This window comes from Polypterus senegalus, chromosome 2 (genome assembly GCF_016835505.1).
Source record: "Polypterus senegalus isolate Bchr_013 chromosome 2, ASM1683550v1, whole genome shotgun sequence".
In the NCBI taxonomy this organism is placed as follows: domain Eukaryota; kingdom Metazoa; phylum Chordata; class Cladistia; order Polypteriformes; family Polypteridae; genus Polypterus; species Polypterus senegalus.
This window is the reverse complement of record NC_053155.1, coordinates 267,358,751-267,371,272: the sequence shown is the minus strand read 5'-3', so window position 1 is coordinate 267,371,272 and position 12,522 is coordinate 267,358,751. Positions and strand designations below refer to the sequence as shown.

Sequence of the window (12,522 nt, the reverse complement as noted above, 5' to 3'; positions counted from 1 at the left end):
CTCCCATTCACACGTGTGTGACGACATTTATATGCAAACTTATATTGTGCTTTTAGCAACCAAAAAGAAACATGCAGGTTCTTCCTCTAATGATCTTGTCAGTGTGGTTATTTGTATATTCATCATTATGGAAAATATATACACATTTTGTCAAGACTTATATCAAAAATGACAATGGGAGTTCTTTCTAATCATTTTTTGTTCCTGGTGGTTTAAAAGCTCTTCTTAGTACAAGCGCCCACTTCAATTAGATTTTAAGGACAGGAGCACACCATAGTTGGACCTAGAAGGTCTCGATGCGTGGAATTTTTTTCTTGTGCATTACATGACTGTGAACATCTCTGTTCTACGTAGTGTTAGAGGATATCTGACTTAAAGTTGATTCTTTCTATAGCTAATGATTTTAACTCTATTTTTAAGTACTGTATCTTTACATTTTTCCTCTCATTAACAAAAAAGAGCAATGGTTATGAGAGGTGTAATAATTAAAATGTGATATATTATTTCTTGTAATTTTCAATGAATGATCTATCTTTTAATGCTGAACCATTTTGTAAGGAACATATAAGATTAATTTATACAATAGTGTAACTAAGAATACAGCAACATTAGATATGCCAAAAAATTATGTCAGTGATAATAAAAGATAGTGATGAATGACATACCATAATTTAAATGTTGCACTTAATTTATTCTTGCTATTTTCAATGGATAATTTAGTTTGTTTAGTTTGTCCTCTCTTAGTTAGTAATGTTTTATCATTTGTAACGATCATATAAGATTAATTTAAATGAGAATGCAGCGACATTATTCTCTGATCCTTTCTCCAAGGTTTTGTTTCTCTTCTAACGTGAGTTCCATGAACTCTCAATTCTTAACACGCCGCTAAGCTTCATGTTCATCCAGCAGCCATACCACATTAACTATAGAACAGGTCATCCACCAGAAGCTAAGCATGTTCGTGCCTGACCAGTACTTGGATGGGTGACCATCTATGAAAAGTGTTTTTTGCTGCTGGAAAAGGTATTGGTGAGAACAGTAGGGGGCACCTACCCTTTGGTCTGGATGTGGATTCCAATTACCCAGTGCAGTGGTGGGCAACACTATGTTGAAAAAATGATGCTGTTCTTTGGAAAAGGTGCAAATTCAAGGTCCTGACTGTCTATAGTTATAAAAGATCCCTGGGCATCCTTCATAAAGATCAGGTTGTATCCTGAAGTCCTGGGACAATTGCTTAAAAATCAAATACATTTTGTGAAGTTCACAATAGTAAATTTGTCAGGTTAAATGGCATACTCTTGAGTATGTAATATTATGTGTTTAACAAAAATAATTGCTGTAGATATTCATTTTCGCTGCTGATCATATTTAGTATGAGTTGCATGACACAAGTATGTTCAAAACTATCCTCTTCAACATTAGGATATAATTATTCTGAAGAATTTTCTATAACATTTTTTTTTTTACTTTATTGTCCTTATTGTCAGGCAGCATATTTGCTTTAAATTTCCCTGTGCACTTTAAATTTCCCTGTGCACTTCTAAATTTCCATACACATAATAAAGTAAATAAAATTAACAATGTGATATACAATACATGACACCATTACTACATTCATATACTGTATCCAGTAGTACTTACTACTGAATTATTTTAAGAGAAATTGTTTCCATCCAATTTAGGACACAGTGGCATGGGGCTAGGAGATGTAAGTGATTCCACATTAACAGTTTAGTAGTGGTTTAGGACTCAGCCAGCTAATCTGCAACAGAAATCCCAGGGCCTATGAATCTGGTTTGTAATTGAGTGGGTACCTCTTTTATAGTGGCAGACTGTCTTGTCTCTAAGCCTCTGCTGCACTTGGCCCTCCCCTGAATGAATCCAGGTCACTACACCATTTGTGTCTGTTCATGCTCAGCTCCCCACCCAACCAGGATCCATCCTTTTGAGGGTTATAGTGGAAAGAATCAAAGTTGGAGTCTTCACTTTGCAGATCAGCCTTCTCAGCCAGCTGAACTCATTTGGTGCCTTGCAGTGAAGTCTGCTCTGTATTCTAAACGCCCCTCACTAGTGTTGATCTGCGAATTTTGCCTAAGCGTTCTATGCAGCAGATTTGCTGTGTTCACATTTGATCTAATTTGGCCTGTTTAGGAGAATTTTTTAATACCAGCGCCCCATAATCCTTTGTGAGGTCAGTGCAATGTCCTCCAGAGGTATAACAGTCAACATTGATGGGACCACCCTCTAGGTATGTACTGCTGATCATTTGCATTACAGACACTATGGGACAAATTATCTGTGCTTGTACCCAGTTGTGCAGGTTGATCTTCAAGTTCAACGAAAATATATGAGAAGGAGTCACGTTCCCTGTGCATGCATAATAATTAGCCATGTGTTGCGGTAAGAGTGAAAACAAACCTTGAAGGAGCCTGACACCACCCCCTAACATCACAGGATACTCTTTGAAATAATAATAATAATAAAAAGTTTATTACTATTTTCAAGTCATTTCTGTCTTTTTGATAGAAGAAAAAGCACAGGCAATTTGGAGAGCCTTCAGCGTGATTTCAAAAAATAGAACAAGCCAGCGGCTTCAATCATGACACACCACTTTGAATATTCTGCATTTAAAAGACCTACATATTTTTTCTGACTTTTAACTACGATTTCAGCATTTCTGCTTTGTTTTGAAGAAATGTATGATTTTGCATCTCTGACTGCATTCTTCCTTCTTTGACCTCTTGGAGGCACGACGGTGCAGTGTTTGGCAGTGCTGCCGCAGAACTCCGGTCACCTCTTTGCCCACAATAATCAGTCCAGTATAGTTGGCAGATGTTTCCCTAGGCCTCAGAGACACTTTAAAGATGATTACACCATTATAATCCAGAAAAAATCTAGTTCAGTTAGTCCTTCCTCATTCACTTTATTGCAGTTCACCAAGTTTAGCAAATATTGCAAACATTTCCGTGATTTCGGGGAACTCATGACAGACCGAACTCAGCAGTGTTCATTCATCGCTAGTCCTGATGCTGCTGCCCTCTCAGGGAGGTTGAGTAAGTGAGATGGTCTTATCACCTGGAAAGAATTTCTGAGCAGATACCACAAGGAATATAATATTTGTGAGCACAACTTTATTCCTTTCAAGAGAAAAACAAATCTCTTGGTATCTCTAGATTATAAGAAGAATGTAGTTATTAGACCAAATCCAGTCATGAACCAGTCTCTGAAATGAAACACAACAGTCACATGGTGTGCTTCAGGACAAATTTTGAATATATGTCCCAAAAATATTTTACATCTACTATCTTAGCTACCATTACACTCAGTACCAGCTCACATCTAGTCCTCCTCATTCATTCAGTCCTCTTTACTCCTTGGTTACCCTAGGGCCTTGACAGTTGTCTTCCACTTCTGCTGTCTCTGGTGATCCCTTTTGCTTCTTCCCAAGAAAGGTTGATGATTTTGAGTTCTAGTTTTGGTTTTGAGCCAATAGATTGTTGTGTGACATTGGATGTCGCTTTCTGCAGTGTGTCTGACCCATCTCCATTTTCTTCTCCTGATCTGGATTTACACTTGCTCCCTATCAAACCACTGAATGAGGAGAATTTGTCAGAGGTATTTGTTGATAAAGGACTGGATCTTTTTGGAACTATTGCTGGTGACTGTTCATGTTTTTGAACTGAAAACACTGACCTTATTCCCGGTGGAGAAGGCAGTGGATTTCTAGACTGGGTGTAGGGTAGCAAAGCTTGTTGTGCTTTCTTAATCCTAGCCTTGATATCCTCATCTGTCCCTCTGGACTGGCTGATCTTACTGCCTAGGTAGGTGAACTCATTTACAGTACATTCTCTACTGCCTTCTCCCCGATCATAATAGGTGTTTCCTGCCTGCTATTAATCCACAGTACTTTGGTTTTCTCTTGGCTGATCTTGAAGCAAACACGTCATGCAGTCACTCCCAGGGAGCTGATTTTTTTTCCTTGCATATCTTGCAGGAGATTTGACAGCAATGCAAGGTTGTCTGCGAACTCTAGATCTTCTAGTTTCCTAGACAGCTTCCACTGGGTGTGTTTCCCCAAATTGGCATAGGCTATTCATGTTACCCAGTCGAGCAACACCAGGAAGAGAAGGGGTAACAGTAAACATCTCTGTGTGACACCAGTGGTTACCTTGAACTCCTCTGACAGTATCCCATCATGGAAAACTTGACATGAAAAACTGTCATTAAGCTTTTTTATGATATTCACCATCTTCTCTGGTACACCATAGTGTCCAAGGATGTTCCACATTGATGCTCTGTCTATACTATCAAATGCCTTCTTGAAGTCAATGAAGCAGACATTGAGTGGGGTCTGCCATTCCTTTGACTGTTCAACAGTGATCTTGAGTGTGGGAGTCTGGTCAGTACAAGATCTCTCCTTCCTAAAGCCAACCTAGTGTGTCGCTATTTAACCCTGAGTAGTCACCCAAACTGTCTGTGATCATATTTACTAAATATATGTTTTAAGTAAAAATCATTCTGGAAAATACTAATGAGGAGCACGCCATGGTTGGTACCACAATTTTTGATGATGATACAAAGAAATACACACTGTGCAATTTAGTGACATGGTTCAAACTGACAGTAGATCTTTTGAACTTGAAGGGGACAGAAAATGTAGGAGGAACAGGAGAACTTTTTGAAGAAGACACTGCAACTGAAGATCAGTCCTGGAGATCCAAATATTTGAAGCAAGGACACCACTGGGTAGCATCATACCGCTAGTTGTTGATCTTCAGTTATGTCATGTTTATCTTATTATTAATAGTAATCACTCTAAAATGTAGTATATAAAATAAAAATCGCTAATTAATTCACTAATTTATAAACTGCAAGTGATTAATATATCATACTCAATATCAGGCAACACAATAGGGCAGAGCAGGGCCAGATTAAGACCCCCACAGCCCCCTGGTGACTTAATGAACAGAACTCCTCAGCAGGGAGTCGATCGTACTTTAAATAATGCAGTACACAGACCCCCTGGAGTTTAATGTGTGTAGAGACAGGGGGGTTCCTCCCTTGGATGATTTTGCTGTTTGGGGTTAGAATTGCCCCTTGCACACCCCTAGAATGTCCTGATGGTAGATCCGTCCATGGGGCATAGAATAACACTGCTGCCTTACAGCTACACAGTCCTGAGTGGAAATCCTAGCTTAACAACTGACAGTTGGGAGTTTGCACATTCTCTCCATTCTAATCATGGATTTTTTCTAGGTTTTCTCCTCTAAAAACATGCACACTAGTTTGACAGATGACTCTCAGTGTAAAGTGTGTTAGTGAATGTTCCCTTCCACATTCCTTTATTACAATAAACAGTTGTGGAAAATGAAGAATCACTATTCAAGTGTGTTTTTTTTCTGTTAGTTATGCAATGGAAAATCTGGCCAAGCAATCTAAAAATCACAAGCTTCATGACACCCTGTATGCTTTCTTTTCTTTGTATATGAATTACAGAGACTTGCCTGATTTCAAGTAATACCTGAATATTTAAACCGACTTATAACAAATAAAGAAGGCTGTGTTTTAGCAAACAGTCTTTTTTTAATCGCATATTATTTGGGTTAGTTTACAGTTTTCTAAACTGATGAAAAGGAATGCCCTTTTATTTTAGGCTCCAGCTTCTCTATGAGGATAAGGATAAGATTTCCAACTCTTAAACTGGATGGGGAGCAGCCAGACTGTGACAAAGACTGGCTATCGATTAACAGAAAAAGGTAACCTGGTTTTGGACTCATTATTTACTGTAAGCTGTCTTGAAATACAAATGAAAAACTGAATGAATTCAAAAGATTGCTCTTTAATAAGAAATTCAGATCTTTGTGCCCTTGACTGGTTACATCAATAGTAAGTCTCCAACTCCCACAAATAAACGTTTTCATCAAGTTAAACTTATAATTAACAGTTGTAAAAAATACATAAACAGTTATAGGGCAAAATGGATGCCACATTTAATTTGGTGCAGTGAAATATAAAGAATTTTCAAGAACCACTTGGTCCATAGTGTGGATTCTTTAGAGTGCTTCCAGGAAGGTGGCTCTATCCTCTCTAGTAGCACGTCCACAAATGAACACCAACTAACAGTCTGAGTATTTCTTACATAGCAGATTGACTTGAAGGGGTAGGACTTCCAGAGCCAGGAAGGAAGTGTCATCAGAGGTCCTTTGGGGCATCCTCCAACACTCTATGGTTAAAGATGGAAAAGAAGTTAATGACTGTGTCACTTCTTCATCGTTCCACCCTCATCGTACCAGAACAGAGCCTGCAAAGCATTTCCTATGCTAGCATGCCTGGCACAGTTGATATTCAGTCCCATTTGAAAAGCACAATCTTTCATGTGCTCTGATATACTAGATTAATGGAGCACATGTCCGTGATCTGACATGAGATATCAAGTTATTATATCATAGTTAAAGTATGTGATTTATTTATTATAAATGACATATTGGTTGGTAATTATAAGTTCTATACAAAAAGTCCAGCATGCACCTTTCGTACCCAGGAGTCACTGAGTCTGATTCTGAGATAATATTGTTGTGATTCTCCATTGTTTTGAAGGGTAGTAATTTTTTGGACAGTATTCTCCATTTTGGTTTTCATACTTGCCATGGAGTTCCTGACATTAAGGCAAATTTGCTCGTTGTTAGGGGCATGTTCTCTTGAGATTATGATACAGCGCTTTGGTTTAAATGGTCCCCTAGAAAATCACTTCCTCATCCGAGAAGTGGATTCAAAACCTTTATCAAATTGATCTTTCAGACTCTTTTCAGTAGACAATTTTTCTTTGTTTTTGTTTCTTGACCATGATTTTTGTCTCTCATGTTGGCCATGTGAAACTCATTCTTTTTGATCTTCCTGAATCAATCCTTTTTTGGCTTTCATCTTTTCTCCTAGCTCACTCACAAGCACAATCTGCTTGCTTATAGACATTACAATATTTATATACAGTATTGGTAAACTTTATGGAGCAACCCTAATCCAGCCTTAACCTTTGCCACTTTTGAAAATGCTACATTTTTAATAAAATACAATTGCTTGGAAAAAAAGAAAACTTTGGATTTTGTTGTGGAGAAAATTGTATGTTTCACTCCATGCTGCATTTCTTTCAAACTTATTTTTGATGCTCCTGCTTATTACGTTTCCTGGACATAAAGTACAAGTTCACTTTTTAGGATACCCTTGATTTGTAAACTGGTAATGCAAGACCCCATATGCTGCCAGATTGGTTTTCTCTTTCCTCTGTAGGTCTTGCATGTATTTTAACCATCCTGGTGGTATCCTTGAACATACCAAACCTTTGCCAGTTTGCCACCCACTGATGTCACTTATTGCTGATATTAAATTCAAACCTTCCAGGAGGTTTAATAAGTGCCTGCTGATCCATTTCTATGGGATTGGTGAATGCCAGTTCATGAAAAGATACCAAAAATTTCTCTATTGCATGTAATTTATTAATGAAAAGTAATAAAGCACAGTAAAACATACAGTGGACAGAAAGCTTCTGGACGTTTTTTAAATAAGGCATATTTTATTTTTATTTCACAATGATGCAAGACCAGCCATCTGACTTTTTTCTAACCTAATTAATCTAGTTCAGGATTGCAGTGGCTGTATCCTGTCTTTACATCATCAGGTGCACAATTCCTGCCTCTGTAGCAAAGGCGTGTTTAAGCGGTGTTGTTTCGAGTGTGTTAGATTTTGGTGCAAAAGCACTGTGACTGGTAGTGGAGAAAAATCTGTCTCTCTTAGGGCAGTTACTGTAAATGTTAATGACTCCCCACAAAGTCAGAATGCCCCCATAACTACAGGGAAACCCATAAAACTGTGACCTTAATTTGGACTGAGTGGGTTGGAAAAATGTATGTTCTGCTATGTTTGATATGGTTCAAATGAAAGAAATGCTTCTGACATTTCCTACATGATAAACTGCAAGTTAGAGTTAATTATCCACACTATTTTTCAAGTGAATGATTTGTAAACTCTTTCATGATGCTTGATGGACTATCTAGTCATTGCAGGGGGCACCAGGATGTTTTAATTTGTTGTGTTGTACATACTACCTTAAAGTGAATTTGCATAAAGGATATTTATATTGTAACTGATTTTTTTTTCAGAATGTGCTGTTTTGATTAGCCTGATTAAATATCAGATTTGCTATCATACAGAGAAAGGCTCTTCAAGTATTTACTGTATTTTTAATCATGATGCAGGTATCCTGTATCACCTGTGGTTTTATACACAGAGGTTTGTTTTTGTTTCAGCAGAGACACTTGCCAGCAAAAGGGACAGAGAGCAGACTTGTCCTTTGGATTCACACAATTTTACTTTATACATTGAGTCAAAACTTTCATTAGGCTCTTGTGTGACAGTGAAATTGTATCTTCACGTTTTGCAGCGATATGAAGTATGAGCACAAAGATCCCTCTGTGTAAAACATGATCAGTACTTGACATATTTATCCTGCAGATCCTGTAAAAAATGTAATGAAGACAGTTTTCCAGAGTAGTGCTCCATGTGCGAACACTCTTAAAATATAATGTTGTATGCATCTAAATAAAAGTATTTTCATTCTAAGGAAAATGAGAGAACTAAAATGTCTTTATTCTCTTTGTTCAAGATACTGTGGTGAAAATGTAATGCCCCTGGTTGTGTCCAGTACCACTAATGTCCTTACAGTGTATTTCTATTCTGATTCATCAATAACAAACAGAGGGTTTCAGGCGGACATTACAAGTTTTGACCCACTGGACAGTAAGTACTTTTTTCAGTGATCAGCCATCAATCAGTAAATTGTAATGAGTTGCCCAGCAGACAGAGAGTTACCAAGAGAGGATGCAACAGGATAGGGATAGAGTGCTAAGGTCTGCAATGAGAGATGTAAAGTCTTTACTGACACTAGTAGACATTTAAACTAGAATGCCAGTGTGGGGAAAGATGCATTACTGGGAAATGGTAAGTCTTATAAGTGTTATGGGTTCCCTAGAAGGGCACTAGATAGTGACACCATTGCAGGAGAGCAAGAGAGAGAGAGAGAGATGTGATCTACTTAAATCTGCCAAAGCTGTCAAGCTTAATTCTGTCAGCTACCTTCTCTCCTGCTTTACTGCTTACTGTGCTTGTAACTTTCAGATTTTGTAGAAACTTTTATTTACCAGCTCCACATTTTCAATTTAGAACTCACTGGCATGTCAGGAAAGAACTTCCAATTGCTATCTCTAGAAATATGGACTTCTGTTCTTAAGGATTATGTTCTAAAAATGTATTTTTGGGTGCTTCTACGGATGGAGATAATATACAGTGCATCCGGAAAGTATTCACAGCACATCACTTTTTTCACATTTTGTTTTGTTACATTGTTCATTTTTTTCCTCAGAATTCTACACACAACACCCCATAATGACAACGTGAAAAAAGTTTACTTGAGATTTTTGCAAATTTATTAAAAATAAAAAAATTGAGAAAGCATATGTACATAAGTATTCTCAGCCTTTGCCATGAAGCTCAAAATTGAGCTCAGGTGCATCCTGTTCTCCCTGATGATCCTTGAGATGTTTCTGCAGCTTAATTGGAGTCTACCTGTGGTAAATTCAGTTGATTGGACATGATTTGGAAAGGCACACACCTGTCTATAGAAGGTCCCACAGTTGACAGTTCATGTCAGAGCACAAACCAAGCATGAAGTCAAAGGAATTGTCTGTAGACCTCCGAGACAGGATTGTCTCGAGGCACAAATCTTGGGAAGGTTACAGAAAAATTTCTGCTGCTTTGAAGGTCCCAATGAGCACAGTGGCCTCCATCATCCGTAAGTGGAAGAAGTTAGAAACCACCAGGACTCTTCCAAGAGCTGGCCGGCCATCTAAACTGAGTGATCGGGGGAGAAGGGCCTTAGTCAGGGAGGTGACCAAGAACCCGATGGTCACTCTGTCAGAGCTCCAGAGGTTGTCTGTGAGGAGAGGAGAACCTTCCAGAAGCACAACCATCTCTACAGCAATCCACCAATCATGCCTGTATGGCAGAGTGGCTAGACGGAAGCCACTCCTTAGTAAAAGGCACATGGCAGCCCGCCTGGAGTTTGCCAAAAGGCACCTGAAGGACTCTCAGACCATGAGAAACAAAATTCTCTGGTCTGATGAGACAAAGATTGAACTCTTTGGTGTGAATGGCAGGCGTTACGTTTGGAGGAAACCAGGCACTGCTCATCACCAGGCCAATACCATCCCTACAGTGAAGCATAGTGGTGGCAGCATCATGCTGTGGGGATGTTTTTCAGTGGCAGGAACTGGGAGACTAGTTATGATAAAGGGAAAGATGACTGCGGCAATGTACAGAGACATCCTGGATGAAAACCTGCTCCAGAACGCTCTTGACCTCAGACTGGGACGACAGTTCATCTTTAAGCAGGACAACAACCCTAAGCACACAGCCAAAATATCAAAGGAGTGGCTTCAGGACAACTCTGTGAATGTCCTTGAGTGGCCCAGCCAGAGCCCAGACTTGAATCCTATTGAACATTTCTGGAGAGATCTTAAAATGGCTGTGCACTGACGCTTCCCATCCAACCTGATGGAGCTTGAGAGGTGCTGCAAAGAGGAATGGGAGAAACTGGCCATGAATAGGTGTGCCAAGCTTGTAGCATCATATTCAAAAAGACTTGAGGCTGTAATTGCTGCCAAAGGTACATCGACAAAGTATTGAGCAAAGGCTGTGAATACTTATGTACATGTGATTTCTCAGTTTTTTTATTTTTAATAAATTTGCAAAATTTATTAAAAACTTTTTATGTTGTCATTATGGGGTGTTGTGTGTAGAATTCTGAGGAAAAAAATGAATTTAATCCATTTTGGAATAAGGCTGTAACATAACAAAATGTGGAAAAAGTGATGCGCTGTGAATACTTTCTGGATGCACTGTATATATAATTAGTACTAGTCTCACAGATATTATTAAAAGTTGACCTTTCTAGCTGGCTTTAAAAATGCTTGGGTTTAAAAATGTTTCTTTTTGTCTCCTGCAATGTCTCTAGCATGTTATCATTATTGACCAGTCAGTCCTTTTGTTATATTGTGCCTTTTGCTGCGCATGCACTGTAAACAAGATTACAATGTAGCAGTGTTTTTCAAGCTTAGTCTTGTGTCTTCCTATGGTTACAACTTTTTATCCCAACAAATTTCAATTGTTATATCATTATCATTATTTAGTTATGTAATCTACAAATAATAATAAGAAATTTATAAATATTTGTATTTTCCATAACTTTAATGCTTACATTTCTCTAGTTATTTTCTTTTTAATTGATCCATTTCTGTGGTACTTGCTCCCTTAATTGTATCCAAATACTGATGATTAGCAGTGAGCAGTGTAGACACACAGAAAAGAGAACAGTTACTTCACTGCCATTTTTGTGTCTGCTCATTAAAAAACTTTTCTTAGAAATATGCAGAAAAGTGAATGTGACACTGAAGTCATTGTCTTCCTTTTATATCCAATGTTGTCATCAGATGGATATAAAAAAAAAGGAAAATAAAAACTCTATTGAAAGAGCAGAATTAAAAAGAAAATTGCAAAGCAAATCATTTGGCAAAAATAAACTAACAATTTCTTAGAATAAGAGAATAAAATAGACGGCTTAGTAAGCAGTGAGATCAGTTAAAAATAAGTAGGATGTACTGATTACAAAATTTAATTTGGTGTCAAAAATAAGGGCAGCCCCCTGTGTTCTTCATCCACTTTTCACTTCAATCCTTAAAAAGTGTCTATCATCCATTTACGCCATTTACACTGTGATTGTCAATTCCTCTCACACCTCTGGACTGATTCCCTCCAAACTAAAAATTCTTGCTAATCTTAGCAGTCCCCAGGTCCCCATGATGTGAGTGATCTGTCCAACTACAGACCAATCTCTAACATTCAATTTCTCACTAAAACACTTGCTCTGCTCAATTAAACAATCATTTGTCTCTTCATAATTAGTGAACTCATTTAGATCGGAACACAGCTCTGAAACTTCCCTAGTCAGTGTTATGACTGACCTCCTTATTATAACTGATCTAGGGACATTCAACATCCTAGTACTGCTTGAACACAGTGCTGCGTTTGACTTGGTCTGACACACCCTTTCAATTGCTCATATGGAAAGTGGCTTGGCCTATCTGGTACAACACTTGACTCTTTACGTCCTATTTATTTACCTACGACTGATCCCCAAAACCTTATAGGTTTTTTTTGACAGTCAGCCGACATTTGAGTAACACATAAAACTATTGTTAAAATGTACTAATATTACCTTCATAATATCACAGTCTCAATATTTATTTCCAAAACTGTGGCAAAAAGTTCAAGATGTTGACTTAGCCTCCAAATTCCCTAGAGAAAAACATCTTCAATTCATGGAGGTCCTACCTTGTGACTTACAGGACTTAAAAGATCTGCTGCTAACGTCTTGGTGCCAGATACCATAGAAACCTTCAGAAGTCTTGTGGAGTC

General features: G+C 38.1%; 1 protein-coding gene across 1 annotated transcript in view; it reads left to right on the top strand.

Annotated features, from left to right (window-relative positions):
- LOC120524493 (suppressor of tumorigenicity 14 protein homolog) overlaps nt 1–12,522 on the top strand; it is a 129,144-nt gene that overhangs the window by 63,227 nt on the left and 53,395 nt on the right. The window contains exons 10-12 of the mRNA XM_039746328.1: nt 2,933–3,053; nt 5,654–5,756; nt 8,657–8,790. Of these exons, the coding sequence (XP_039602262.1) occupies nt 2,933–3,053; nt 5,654–5,756; nt 8,657–8,790 (358 nt within the window). The remainder of the gene's footprint in view (nt 1–2,932; nt 3,054–5,653; nt 5,757–8,656; nt 8,791–12,522) is intronic.